At 49.3% G+C, this 14464-nt stretch overlaps 1 protein-coding gene across 3 annotated transcripts in view; it reads left to right on the forward strand.

Annotated features, from left to right (window-relative positions):
• The window catches only part of LOC133118260 (signal-induced proliferation-associated 1-like protein 2), a 46751-nt gene extending 37729 nt beyond the window's left edge, over nucleotides 1-9022 (forward strand). For 2 of the 3 annotated variants that reach the window (XM_061228101.1, XM_061228102.1), the window contains exons 13-20: nucleotides 308-681; nucleotides 1080-1286; nucleotides 3138-3273; nucleotides 5795-6014; nucleotides 6460-6591; nucleotides 6991-7108; nucleotides 7349-7430; nucleotides 7718-9022. In XM_061228101.1, the coding sequence (XP_061084085.1) occupies nucleotides 308-681; nucleotides 1080-1286; nucleotides 3138-3273; nucleotides 5795-6014; nucleotides 6460-6591; nucleotides 6991-7108; nucleotides 7349-7430; nucleotides 7718-7864 (1416 nt within the window). In that variant the 3' untranslated portion in view covers nucleotides 7865-9022. The remainder of the gene's footprint in view (nucleotides 1-307; nucleotides 682-1079; nucleotides 1287-3137; nucleotides 3274-5794; nucleotides 6015-6459; nucleotides 6592-6990; nucleotides 7109-7348; nucleotides 7431-7717) is intronic. The other variant, XM_061228103.1, reaches the window with a different exon arrangement.
• The last annotated feature ends 5442 nt before the right edge of the window (nucleotides 9023-14464 follow it).

Below are 14464 nucleotides of genomic sequence, written 5' to 3' on the forward strand. Positions count from 1 at the left end.
AGTGTGTGTATGAACGGGTGAATGAGAAGCATCAATTGTACAGCGCTTTGGATAAAGGCGCAATATAAATGGCAACCATTGACCATTTAGAGGGTAGAACAGAGTTCACTTTGGCAGTGACATCAACCAAAACGCGGCCTTCTGCCCCCCGGGGTGCTGTTGAGGGTTAAAAAAGCGCATCGAGCCCTCAGGGTCTGGGTCGGGACAGTGTCAGGACTCAGAGGGGTTAACACAGACCCTCCCCTGAGAGAGGGTCTCAGGAGCGAGCAGTAAAGAGACGGCGTTCTGCGACTGGCGCCCCCTGCAGGTGGGCGAGAGGAACTGCTCCAGCCGCTCCAGCAGCAACACCCTCTCCAGCACGGCGTCCAGCAGCAGCGACGACAAGCGCTTTGGGTCGGGGGACCCCATGGACCCCGAGCTGCTCGGCCTCACCTACATCAAGGGCGCGTCCACAGACAGCGGCATCGACACGGCGTCCGGCCTGCTGGCCCCGCCCCCGGGCGGCGGGGGGGGGCCGGGGGCCCGCGCGGGCCTGCACTGGGGCGACCTGCCCGAGGACAGCGGCCTGGAGGAGGAGTCGGCCAAAATCTACCTGCCCGCAGGCCACGCCTCCTCGGGGGCTGCCCCGCCCCTCGCCGGGGGGAGCATCGGAGACCTCAGTGAGATCTCCTCTCAGTCCAGGTAACAATAATAATACTACTCACAATCATAATGATAACACACTCACTGAATTTTATGTAGTGCTTTTTAGGTTACACAGAGGTTTAAAAACAAAATAATCTTAGAGAGATCATACCTTAAAAACTCACCTCTTCAAACAATAAGCTTTCAGGAAAGATCTGAGCAGTATCAGCCATTCATTGGTCACCCTGTTGTCATGTGATCCTCTGTAATGGCCATTCATTGATCACCGTATAATCATGTGATCCTCAGTAATGGCCATTCATTGGTCACCCTGTCGTCATGTGATCCTCAGTAATGGCCATTCATTGGTCACCCTGTAGTCATGTGATCCTTAGTAATGGCCATTCATTGGTCACCCAGTGGTCATGTGCTCCTCCCTCTCTGTCATTGGCCAGCGGTTCCCATCACTCAGGCAGCCCCGCCCTGCGGGGTCGTCGGGTCATCAGCAGTGCTCTGGACCAATCCAGGGTCTACATCGTCCCTCAGGCCTCCGCTATCCCCGGGACCAGCCCCCGCCAAACCCCCTCAAAGTACCTGATTGGATGGAAGAAGGCGGAGGACAGTCCCCCTCCCGAAGAGCAGGGGAACCTGGGAGAGTGCGGGTGAGTGTACAGTCGGGGTGCTGGGTATTGTAGTACTGTACTGTAGGAGTATTGGGTATTGTAGTCCTGTAGTGTACAGTACGGGTGTTGGGTATTGCAGGACTGTAGTGTACAGTAAGGATGTTGGGTATTGTAGTGTACAGTAGGGATGTTGTACTGTACAGTAGGGGTATTGTGTATCGTGGTACTGTACAGTAGGTTTTTGGTATTAGTGCCAAAATGCCGCTTGCACCTGGACTGTGGATTATCTACTTTGTTTCTATTACTTAATCAGTCCTATTATCCTCAGTGTAACAAACTCACTGAAACATGGTGCCTCTGCATGGGAAATGTTCCTTTTTTTATTTGTTCAGTAAAAATGTGCCATTTCTGTCCCTCTAATTGGATCTAATTAGACGTTAAAATGGGGCTTTTGAAACGCATCCCAGAATTGCATCAGCAGGCATTTGTTTACAGTTTGAAAAAAGACTGTTAATTGGAAACCGAGCTTTGCTGTTGGCAGTGTTTCATGTAGCCTCGCTGTGTGTGTGTGTGTGTGTGTGTGTGTGTGTGTGTGTGTGTGTGTGTGTGTGTGTGTGTGTGTGTGTGTGTGTGTGTGAGAGAGTGTGTGTGTGAGAAACAGTATTGCAGACCGTATGGTGACCTGTGTTTTTATCCTCAGCCTAGTCAAACCTAGGCCTGGAAGGTGTGTGTGTGTGTGTGTGCGAGACTAACACCTCGCAAGGCTACTGAGCATGTTAGCATGCTAGTACATTAGCATCTTGGGCTCCACAGTTAGCATCATTGGCTTGGGCTACATTAGCATGTTAGCGCATGCCATTAGCTGGGACTGTAATGTAACTGGGTGCATTAGCACGCTGTCCTTTAATTAGCTATTAGCTGGGATTGCGCAGTAGCAGGGTACATTAGCATGCTAGCGTGTCCTGTGCTACTAGCTGAGCCTGCCTACTGAAAACTAGGTAAACAACAGCGGTGTTTATTTAACTGAAAACTGGGTAAATCTAACAGAAGTGTTTATTTCACTGAAAACTTGGAAAATATCTGCTGCTTTTTTCTTTGTGCTTCAGTGGAGCTGAAGGGTTATTATCCTTTCTGCTACAAACACTGTCCGAGCGCACAAGGTACACTGCTTTACTGCGCACACACACACTCGCACACGCACACACACACACACACACACACACACACACACACACACACACACACACCTACACACACCTACACACACCTACACACACCTACACACACCTACACACACACACACACACACACACACACACACACACAGTATTCATGTGAATCAATATGATTTGCTCAGTCCACTGTACCTGCCCTGTTGGGACATTTCCGTTGTGCATCAGTGACTCCACAGATGTGACATCCCCAACCCCCAGATCCTTCCCTTAACTCACCTGGCTGTCAGATAGGGAATTGGAGTATCTGTGTGAGAGTGTGAGAGTGTGAGAGTGTGAGAGTGTGAGAGTGTGAGAGTGTGAGAGTGTGAGAGTGTGAGTGTGTGAGTGTGAGGTTCAGGACAGTACGTCAGATGTCAGACTGCAGTTTTCTCCTGCCGTTCCCTCCTCTCCTGATGGCCGTATTGAGTCCTCCTGGCCTCCAGGGGTCGTGTGCGTTTGTGAGTCAGTGTCGCTCCCTGCCCAGTGCAGATGTTTCTGCAGTAGATATGCCCTTGTGGTGTGAGCCTGTACCCCTAAAGGCTGAGGTCAGAGCTGGGGGCCTGGAAGAGCAGCCCCGGGGCTGTGTTTTGGGGTTCCCCGGGGCTGTGTTTCGGGGTCCCCCCGGCGGGGTACGGGCTCAGACGGGCGCTGGCTGACGGTCTCTCCTGCTCCACAGGAGGCTCTACGCGGCCGAGGCGTCCTGCAGGCTCCAGGCAGCCGGGCGGGGGGGTTCCCTCCATCACAGCCTGTCCAAGGAGGAGCACCTGAGGATGATGCTGGATACACACCACCAGGGGGAGAGCAGGAGAACGGTAACACACGCACGCGCACACACGCACGCGCACACGCACACACACGCAGACGTACACTTATACACGCAAGCACATATACATTAATATATACACACACGTATTTATTAATACACACACACATGTCTACACTTACACATACATACACACACTCACATTCATATATACACACATACACATGCACATACACATAAACACACACATGCATCCACGTATACGCTTATACACGCATGTCCACATACAAATACGCACACACACGCATGCACACACGTATACACTTATACACACACATACACTTGCACACACACATACATTTAAATGGTTTCTGTTGTGCCCACTTTGTCCCATAATGGGCTCATTAATTATACAGGTGTACAGGCTGTTAATTATGCAGGCTTAAATGTGCTGAGAAGTGTGCCTTTCTAAAGGACACATAAATAGAATGGGCAAATCTACCCTGACCTAGTTCATAAGAAAGACTGCTTTAGATCAGATGCCTTTAAAGTTTGGTAGGGCAGTTCACGAAAAACAAAAGACATCTGGCAAATAGCCCTGTGAAGTTTTGTGGAAATTTTCAAAGAAGAATACCTCGGGGGGGAAAAACATGACGGTAAAGTTGTTGTGACACGAGAAATGGTGCGCTTTCTGCATCTGAATCAAAACCGGGGGATGATTTCTCACTCCTGGAGCGGGAGGAACATGGTGACGGTGCGTTTCTGAGTCTCGCCTGCGTCCTGCCGCCCCAGATCGCGCTTTAATTAGAGATAAGAGGTCAAGAGGTCGCCCGTGCTCGTGCGGCTCTGAGGTAACGCTGCAAGATAAGGATTTAGCGCTTTAATGTTATTATACCGCCTGGTTTCCACGAGTGTCTGAGCTCTGCATCTGCCGCAGGACTAACCAGGACCAGCGCAATGATGTCTTATTCAGGCTCATATCTAACATGCTACACGCTCCACGCTAATGCACATACTGTACACTCATTAGTCCTCGCACTCAAGGATGACGCTGGACTTATTGAGTAGTGTACAATAGGTGTGTGGTAGCTTGGTTGTTTTGAGAGGGTGCTAGCGACCAGATATAGCAAATATTTATGACCGTTTAACTCTACTCACCAGTCAGAGGCTATACCCAAAATGTAAGCGTGCGTGTGCGTGTGCGTGTGCGTGTGCGTGTGCGTGTGCGTGTGCACATCCTAGACGCACCAGATTTGCCGTGACGTGTGAGTCTCACACACAGCAGCCTGCCTGTGTGGTGCACGCGCTGTGAGGTTGTAGTGAAACGTGGCCTGTTGGCAACACGGTTCCCCTTCCCTCTGCTTGTGTTCCGTTTGTCACTCAAACCTTTGGAGAAGCGCTCCGCTGAAAACCTGCGTCATCAAAGCAGAGCTTAATAAATACATAAATTTAAAAATAAGTAAATAAAATAAAGCGCACGGCTGGTCTGTGTGTGTGTGTGTGTGTGTGTGTGTGTCTGTGTCTGTGTCTGTGTCTGTGTCTGTGTCTGTGTCTGTGTCTGTGTCTGTGTCTGTGTCTGTGTCTGTGTCTGTGTTGGGTACCTGTGTATCAATACAAAATCTGATGTTCTTACGCATCTGATGTTCTTAGGCTGCTTAAGCCAATTTAAGACAGTTTAGTCCGGTTTTAGCCAGTTTAAGCTGGTTTGACCTGATCTGATTCTCCAGCATTCCTCCTGCCTGCTCCACTTTCTGTGCAGTACCCAGCAGACCCCGCCGTCAGTGAATAACTCTAAACGCTCCCCTCTGATCTCCCTGTGTGTTTATGGGTCATGCATGCCGTCTCTTTGTCTATTTGTCTGCCTGCCTGCTTGTCTCTTTGTCTATCTATTCGTCTGCCTGTCTATCCTTCTGTCTGTCTCTCTCTGCCTGTCTGTCTGCCTGCGTGTCTCTTTGTATGTCTATTTGTCTGTCTGTCTCTTTATCAATCTGTCTGCCTGTCTGCTTGTTTCTCTAACTGTTTGTCTGTCTCTCTGCCTGCCTGTTTCTCTAACTGTCTGTCTGTCTCTGTGACTGCCTGTTTCTCTCTGTCCACCTGTCTGTCTCTGTGCCTTCCTGTTTCTCTAACTGTCCGTCTGTCTGTCTCTCTGCCTGCCTGTTTCTCTAACTGTCTGTCTGTCTCTGTGACTGCCTGTTTCTCTCTGTCCACCTGTCTGTCTCTGTGCCTTCCTGTTTCTCTAACTGTCCGTCTGTCACTCTGACTGCCTGTTTCTCTGTTTCTCTCTCTCTCTGTCTGTCTTTCTGTGTCTTTCTGTGTCTGTCTGTCTCTGTGCCTGCCTGTTTCTCTGTCTGTCTGTCTGTCTGTCTGTCTGTCTGTCTGTCTGTCTGTCTGTCTGTCTGTCTGTCTGTCTGTCTGTCTGCTTCTCTAACTATCTGTCTGGCTGTCTGTCTCTCTGACATACGTGCGTGCCTGTTTCTGTAACTCCCTCTCTCCCTCTCCCTCTCCCTCTCCCTCTCCCTCTCCCTCCCTCTCTCTCTCTCCCTCTCTCCCTCTCTCTCTCCCTCTCTCAGATGTCCGCTGCAGGCTCTCTCTCCCCACGGCGCTCTCTGTGCCGCACGCTGTCGGACGAGAGCGTGTGCGGAACGCGCAGAAGCTCCTCCCACAGCAGCTCCCACAGCTCCGCCCTCGACCACGCCCTGCCCAACGACATCCTGTTCAGCACCACGCCCCCGTACCGCTGCACCCTGCCCCCCCGAGGGGCGGCCGGCCAGGAGCCCGCCAGCCTGAGGAGTGAGTACCCCGCCCCAACCGGCAAACCTGCCGCAAACCTTCCACAAACCTGCCGCAAACCATCCACAGCACAACCCAGCCATCAATTTTAAAGGCGCAGTTCACCCAAAAATGAAATTCAACATCAACACAGGTAAAAAATAAATAAATAAATAAAGCACATTTGAATCCAGAACTATTCCTTCTACTGTAGGAACTGGGCAACTGTGTTTGTCATATCACCTGCCTATCTGGATAGATGGATAGATAGTTCTCTAGTACTCTGAGTAAGTGGAAGCGTACTTGAATTTCATTTCTGGGTGAACTGCTCCTTTGACACAACCCAACACAGCTCAGACGTGTTGGGTCACACCCAACCCAACGAAGCGCCAAAAGGCACAAACGTCACAGCTGAGGCCCGTTGGCACCCAGTGATGGCTGACTGGAGTGCTGCTGGGCTCCACAGATGAGTTCTGGTTCTCTGACGGGTCTCTGGTGGACCGGACCCGGTTCTGTGACCCGAGCGTCATGCCCCTCCCAGACACGGCGTCCGGCCTGGACTGGTCCCTGCTGGTGGACGCCGCGCGCGCGTTCGAAGGTGACGGGAGGGTGTGTGTGTGTGTGTGTGTGTTCATATGAGTGTGTGTGTTCATATGAGTGTGTGTGTTCATATGAGTGTGTGTGTTCATATGAGTGTGTGTGTTCATATGAGTGTGTGTTCATATGAGTGTGTACATGTTAATATGAGTGTGTACATGTTAATATCAGTGTGTGTACGTGTTAATATCAGTGTGTGTACGTGTTAATATCAGTGTGTGTACGTGTTAATATCAGTGTGTGTACGTGTTAATATCAGTGTGTGTGTGTTATTATGAGTGTGTTTGTGTTAATATGAATGTGTGTACGTGTTAATGAGTGTGTGTGTGTATTAATCAGTGAGTGTGTATGTGTTAATATGAGTGTGTGTATGTGTTAATGGGTGTGCGTTGGCCTCCAGACCAGCGGGTGTCGCCCTTCTGCACACTGACGGACATGCAGAGGGCCGAGGCCCTGCAGATCTCACAGGAGCTGCGCAGACGGGCGGCCAATGCAGAAGCAGCTGCGCTGGAGGCAGGGTACGTCTCTCACAAGCACACTGCACACTACACACTGCACACTGCACACTGCACACCCACACCCACACACACACACACACACACACACACACACCCACACCTACACCCACACCCACACACACCCACACCCACACCCACACTCACACTCACACACACTCACACACACACACACACACTCACACCAAACTCACTTGAGTCTCTCTCCCTCTCCCTCCCTCCCTTCCTCTCTCCGTTATCCAGGGAGTGTTCTCCTGCCATCCTCACTGATAAAGTGAACCAGTTAGAAGTGATTCTGAGACAGCTGCAGTACGACCTGCAGAGGGTAAGAGCAAACAGCCTGTGTGTGTGTGTGTGTGTGTGTGTGTGTGTGTGTGTGTGTGTGTGTGTGTGTGTGTGTGTGTGTGTGTGTGTGTGTGTGTGTGTGTGTGTGTGTCTGTGTGTGTGAGTGTGTGTGTGTGTTTCAGGAGAAGCAGGATAAGGTGGTGCTGCGGGAGGAGGTGTGTGTGAGTGTGTGTGTGTGTTTCAGGAGAAGCAGGATAAGGAGGTGCTGCAGGAGGAGGTGTGTGTGTGAGTTACAGGTACAGGTGTGTGTGTGTGTGTGTGTTTCAGGAGAAGCAGGATAAGGAGGTGCTGCAGGAGGAGGTGCAGCACCTGCGGCAGGATAACATGCGTCTGCAGGAGGAGAGCCAGACGGCCGCCGCCCAGCTGAGGAAGTTCACCGATTGGTTCTTCCCCTCCGCCGACAACCAACCATGAAGAGGCCCCTCCCCCCTGGGACACATGGCACTCCGCCCCGCCCTAGACACGCCCCCTTGCACTAGAATGTAAAAAGAGTTTATAAACTACACACTGTTATGGCTGTTACATGAACACAGTTATGGACCTGACTCTAAAATGCACACAGTTCTGTGTGTGTGACTGTGTAAAATAAACATAGTCTTGGGCGTGGCTGTGCACAGTTATGGACCTGACTGAGATGCAGTTTGGGCGTGGCTGTAGGTAATGTCCGTCTGTGCTCTTGATGGACGGTGCGTGCAGTACGTAGGGCTTGATGAAGGAAGAAGGTTCCGGAAGCACAGAACATTCCCTGCTGTCCAGGGCAGGAATCGCGACGTGAGTGAAGCGGGAGTTCTGGGAATGTCGGACGTTCCGAACTCCCGCGGAGCCGGACCGGGGTCGGAACTGTCGGATCCGGCGTAACGGGGCCTCAGAACCGGCCATGGCCCTAACTCGGGATGTGAGAAGGTGCTCTCTCTGAATTTACACACACACACACACACACACACACACACACACACACGCACACGCACATGAATATAGACACGTTTCCTTTCTGTCAGTAGTTTATTTCCATGGCCACAGAGTCCTAGCAATAATGAGTAGTGAGTGTGTAGTGAGGGAGCTGTGTAACGGTTAGCGCTGAGTTTGTGTCCGCGTTTCCGCAGTCTTCACCGTCTTAGTGTCCAGGAGCTGGCTGTACCCGCTCATCCGTGTCTCCTTTTTTAAAAAACAAATTTCCATTCTTTTGGCTTTTTTTCCCCAGTAAAGAACACACGCCTTGCGGCTCACTGTGTGTAGTGTGTGGGCCAATAAACCTCATTCACTGCCGAAATGTGTTTACCTTTGTACAGAGAACGTGTCCTGTTTAACACCAGTATTTAAAGCCTGTTTAACCTGCAGTTCTTTTTATTATTATTTTATTATTAAGAGTATGTGTTTGTTTCTCCCAGTTTTTCTGCACTAAGAGAGGGCAGAGCTCTTCGAGGTAGCTGCCCGTGTTAGCGTAATACTGACATTTTTAGAAGCTCCCAATGTTCAGATGCTGCTTGACTACAGGTGTGTTCGCTTTTACACGTCTGTTTGTGAGGATGGGATGGTGTTCGCTTTTTTAAATAAATGTAGGTGGTAAAAATATTCCGTGATTGCTTTTGTGGGGAGGGGGGTCATGGGGGCGGGGGTGCCTGCATTTAGCTTTTTAAAAAACACCACCACAACATTTTTTCTTGATTTGGCTCTGTGTTCCACAATTTTAGATTTGTAATCAAGCAATTCACAGGTGGTTAAAGCACACATTCTTGGGGGTATTTTTGAAGGCTTTAGATTCACCATGTAGAGATGAAGGCACTTTTTATACATTGTTTAAATACACCATAAGGTTTGGGCCAAATTAGGGTAAGGTTTGGGAAAAAATTAACTAATTGGTCCCGTTTTGAAAAATGTGAATTGATATTGGCCTATTGAATATTGAAAGGACGGTGTTTGATCGATGGCATTTAGGAGAGAGGGAATATATCAAGAATCAGTAATGACAAAATAAATGTTACACTGTGAAATACAGGTGAATTAATGCGTTTATGTGAGAGGTATAACCGAATAAGCAGCTCTGATTGGCCTGTTGACAGTGGCAAGGCACAGAATAAGCCGTTCTGATTGGCCTGTTGACAGCGGCAGGGCACAGAATAAGCTGTTCTGATTGGCCTGTTGACAGCGGCAGGGCACAGAATAAGCATTTCTGATTGGCCTGTTGACAGGGGCAGGATGCAGAATAAGCTACTCTGATTGGCCTGTTGGGAGTAGCGGGGCACAGAATAAGCATTTCTGATTGGCCTGTTGAGACTAGCTGGGCACAGAATAAGCCCCTCTGATTGGCCTTCTGACAGTAATAAAGGGCAGTCGGCTGTGTGGATGTTCGGAGTCAGACATCATGAACTGTGACCCCATTTGGCCTGCTCCTTTGGCGATCTTTGCGTGGGGTCCAGTGGGAGTGAACGGGCTGCACTGACTGCCGCGCTTGACTCTCGGATGAACTTCGGCCAAACGACCACTTCCTGTTTTCGTTTCACAGTGACACATTCTCATTTTACAGCAAATTAGTCTCGTGAGACAAAAGGAATAAAGACATTTCAGAAGGAACGGTTCATTTGAGTTAATAATGCACATAAGGGATTAGAGAAAAACAGAAGAAAGAAAACAGTTTGAAGCAGATTTTCACAAACTTTCAGTCTAGCTGCTTCTACAATCTGTTCCCAAGCAGACCCAAACCAACAGTCTTTATCTCCTCCAGACTTTCACACGTTCTCTTCACAGGGCTTTTGGTTCCTTCACAAATAAAACACACAAAAAAAACTAACACTTTTAATTAGCTGTTTCTAAGCAACCGCCTGGCCATTCAAACTTTGCAGATACCTGACTAATTGGGAGTAGAACTTTGTGAATGCTGCATTGAGGCTGAGCCAGGGAATGGCTTAATCCCTACCCTTCCCCGTACAGAGCCAGGGGGTTTTGGGGTGTTTCTGGGGGTGCTGATGTTGGCTGGGATGTGGGGGTCTGTTGCCACACCCCTCTGTGTTCAGGGCAGCTTGACGGGCAGTTACCAGAGGACCCAATCAGATAGGAGGGTTGACTTTAAGCCACACCCCTAGCAGAGTGGTTTGCTGGATTCCTGGGAAACAGTGGAGTGGGTATTTTCCACAAGCAGCGCTTTGGTGAGTATTACTCCAGGGACTACACTTCCCAGGGTTCCACACTGCCCTGGGGACTACAACACATATGGTTCCATACTGCCCCAGGGACTACACTTCCCAGGGTTCCACACTGCCCTGGGGACTACAACACATATGGTTCCATACTGCCCAAGGGACAACACTGTCAGCATTTAGGACTTTTATCTATTTTATCAGATAAAGATATAACGGTTCCTAAGCTTGCCGACATGAAATGTTCCTGGAATGTTTTGTTAAAGTTATAACATTGTGAGAACATTTTGTGGTCGCTGTGTCATAATTTGCCAAACGGCACTTTCATTAGAGAAAATGAAAGCATTAGTTGATTGATATGGGGCATTTGGTCTCAACGACATGCACAGCTATTTCTGACATTGTGATTTACCACCTCTTGGCAGACGTTAAAAGTGTCAAATTAAGAGCTATTGGCAGCTTGTTACGTTTCAGGGGTTTGCAACTGAGGATTAAATAAGATCAGCATACCCTGAGGCCCGTCAGACCGGTTCCTTTCCGATGGCTTATTTTATCCGTCCTTGTGTCCTCTGTCCTCATGCGACCGAGAAATCAGTCGTGGTCGGCCATCTTGAAGGCCGTTCCAATCCGTTACGCGCTCCCGTAGGACGCTTCGGCGTGGATACACGAGCAGTCCAGCCATTGTGGGGGGGCCTGTAGCGTAGTGGTTAAGGTAAAGGACTGGGATACGCAAGGTCGGTGGTTCTAATCCCGGTGTAGCCACAATGAGATCCGCACAGCCGTTGGGGCCCTTGAGCAAGGCCCTTAACCCTGCATTGCTCCAGGGGAGGATTGTCTCCTGCTTAGTCTAATCAACTGTACGTCGCTCTGGATAAGAGCGTCTGCCAAATGCCAATAATGTAATGTAATGTAGTCTAATCAACTGTACGTCGCTCTGGATAAGAGCGTCTGCCAAATGCCATTAATGTAATGTAATGTAAATTACACAAGTAGTTTTTCAGAATGCATGACGTATAAATGATCGACCTGTGGATCCACTTCTCCACGTCTGTAACTGACGTCGTTTCAAACCGATGTCTGACTGAGCGAGGACGTTCCGTTTGCCTCGGACTCGTTTCCTCGAATTCTCCATCCTCACGTCCTTTCCTCGCTTCCTTTCCTTTGCGTCCTCTGCACGTTTCTGGGGGAATGTGAGATCCCCGGTCCCTTGGCTCCACCCTACAAACTCCAGGGGTTACCGGCGGTATTACAGCTTATTAAACTCCTGGTTCATTCTCCTTTTCATTTCCCTCCCGTTTAAGTACCCAGCCTGGTGCCAAAAGCCCCATAGTCAAACATGGCCACTTCCGTGATCTGGCTTCTCACACCATTGAGCTGCTCCCATAGGAACCCATGGAGCCGGTAAGCAGAAGGTATCTCCAGTGCTTATCTCCAGAGGTAGAACTAAGGAGCTAGGAAAGGACATGGAGAAAGGATGCATGGAGTGAAAATCAGCGTTTGGAAGGAGCCCCTGGCTTGCAGAGCTCGAGGCGGAGTAACTCTTAACTCTGTGAGTGTTTGTGCTACGTCGCCACGTGGTCTACCTAAGCTCCTCTGCGCAGCTAGGGACCTGAGTTATTGTTCTGCATTCATGTGCGAAATTAAGAAATTAAAATATAAAAAAAAGAAATTGATCAAAATGCACAATCATCAGCATTGCCCCGGCCTTAAGCATCTACCCTCTGCACGGATACTGCGTGCTTTTAATTAGGTTTCTGTGCGTTTCTTATAGCAGGAGAATTCATAAAGCAAAACACAAATATCTCAGAAATCAATCTTTTCCTGCTTCAGTGCACACTAATTTTTTTTTACTGTACTTCAACCACAAGCTATCCTGCATATGCATGAGAACTGTTAATCTGGCGACTGCTCTATGTTTATCAAATTAATTGGAGGGTCACTGACTTTAAAAAACAATGAAGACCTAGTTTTGATTTTGTAGGAATAAATACAAGTTTTCTTTTTAAATCTGTAGTCATACGGTTGCATTTAGAACTTACCTGATCCTATTCCATAATAATGAAAATTGTGTAATCATCTCTAGAGCTCTAGAGCAGAGCTACCCAACCCTGCTCCTGGACTGTCCTGTTGGTTCTCACTCCAGCCCTAACAAAGTGCCACCTTATTCAACAGCAAGAGAGGAGTTCAGCTACTGATTAGTAGAATCAGGTGTGCCAAATTAGGGTGGAAATGAAAACATACGGGATGGTATTATAGATCTCCAGGACCTGGGTTGATTACCACTCTGCCTGAGCTTACTGTGGTGATGTACCTGGGGGATTGGAGCTGGGACAAAAAGGCAGGTCTGGGTATAGTAATTCAGTAACGCTATCATAAGGCCTGGTCCATGTCGCATTAGAGCACGTTATTCTCAGTGCAATTCCTGCCAGGATGTTACAAACCTCAGTGCATGTGGGAGGCATATATCTAACGTACACATATGAATTTAACTAGCAAATATAAAAATACATTTCTAATTAAAATGTTTTGTTTTTTTTGTTTTTTTAAATGTGCTACCCTAAAAAAATCTGTATCTGATTTCTGAGAAATAAATACTCACCTTTCTGTGTTATTGATCTGATCTGCTGGTGCCTGACCACAGAGATGAAATCTTACCTGATATCTGCCAGGGACAGGAATATCTACTGTCAAAATGCATTATGGCCAACTAAACGAAGATGTCATTCACCCCAGACATTTGGAAGGCTGACAGAACAATGAGCTGTATTGGAATGAGCGCTGTCCTGATGGCTCAGTCAGTACAGATCAGGGGCGTCAAACTCCACTCCTGGAGGGCCGCAGTGTCTGCAGGTTTAACTCCAGTCTTGGAGGGCCGCAGTGTCTGCAGGTTTAACTCCACTCCTGGAGGGCCGCAGTGTCTGCAGGTTTAACTCCAGTCTCGGAGGGCCACTGTGTCTGCAGGTTTAACTCCACTCCTGGAGGACCGCAGTGTCTACAGGTTTAACTCCAGTCCTGGAGGACCGCAATGTCTGCAGGTTTAACTCCAGTCCTGGAGGGCCGCAGTGTCTGCAGGTTTAACTCCAATCTTGGAGGGCCGCAGTGTCTGCAGGTTTAACTCCACTCCTGGAGGGCCGCAGTGTCTGCAGGTTTAACTCCAGTCTTGGAGGGCCACTGTGTCTGCAGGTTTAACTCCACTCCTGGAGGACCGCAATGTCTGCAGGTTTAACTCCAGTCCTGGAGGGCCGCAGTGTCTGCAGGTTTAACTTCACTCCTGGAGGACCGCAGTGTCTGCAGGTTTAACTCCAGTCCTGGAGGACCGCAATGTCTGCAGGTTTAACTCCAGTCCTGGAGGGCCGCAGTGTCTGCAGGTTTAACTCCAGTCTTGGAGGGCCGCAGTGTCTGCAGGTTTAACTCCACTCCTGGAGGGCCGCAGTGTCTGCAGGTTTAACTCCAGTCTTGGAGGGCCACTGTGTCTGCAAGTTTAACTCCACTCCTGGAGGACCGCAATGTCTGCAGGTTTAACTCCAGTCCTGGAGGGCGGCAGTGTCTGCAGGTTTAACTCCAGTCCTGGAGGACCGCAATGTCTGCAGGTTTAACTCCAGTCCTGGAGGGCCGCAGTGTCTGCAGGTTTAACTCCACTCCTGGAGGGCCGCAGTGTCTGCGGGTTTAACTCCAGTCCTGGAGGACCGCAGTGTCTGCAGGTTTAACTCCAGTCCTGGAGGACCGCAGTGTCTGCAGGTTTAACTCCAGTCCTGGAGGACTGCAGTGTCTGCAGGTTTAACTCCACTCCTAGAGGGCCGCAGAGTCTGCAGGTCTAAGTCCAGTCATGCTTTTGGTTAAAGAGCTTCACATGACTGCTGATTGAAAGCAAACTAAAAAT

The sequence above is a fragment of the Conger conger genome, chromosome 18 (genome assembly GCF_963514075.1).
Source record: "Conger conger chromosome 18, fConCon1.1, whole genome shotgun sequence".
Lineage (NCBI taxonomy): Eukaryota > Metazoa > Chordata > Actinopteri > Anguilliformes > Congridae > Conger > Conger conger.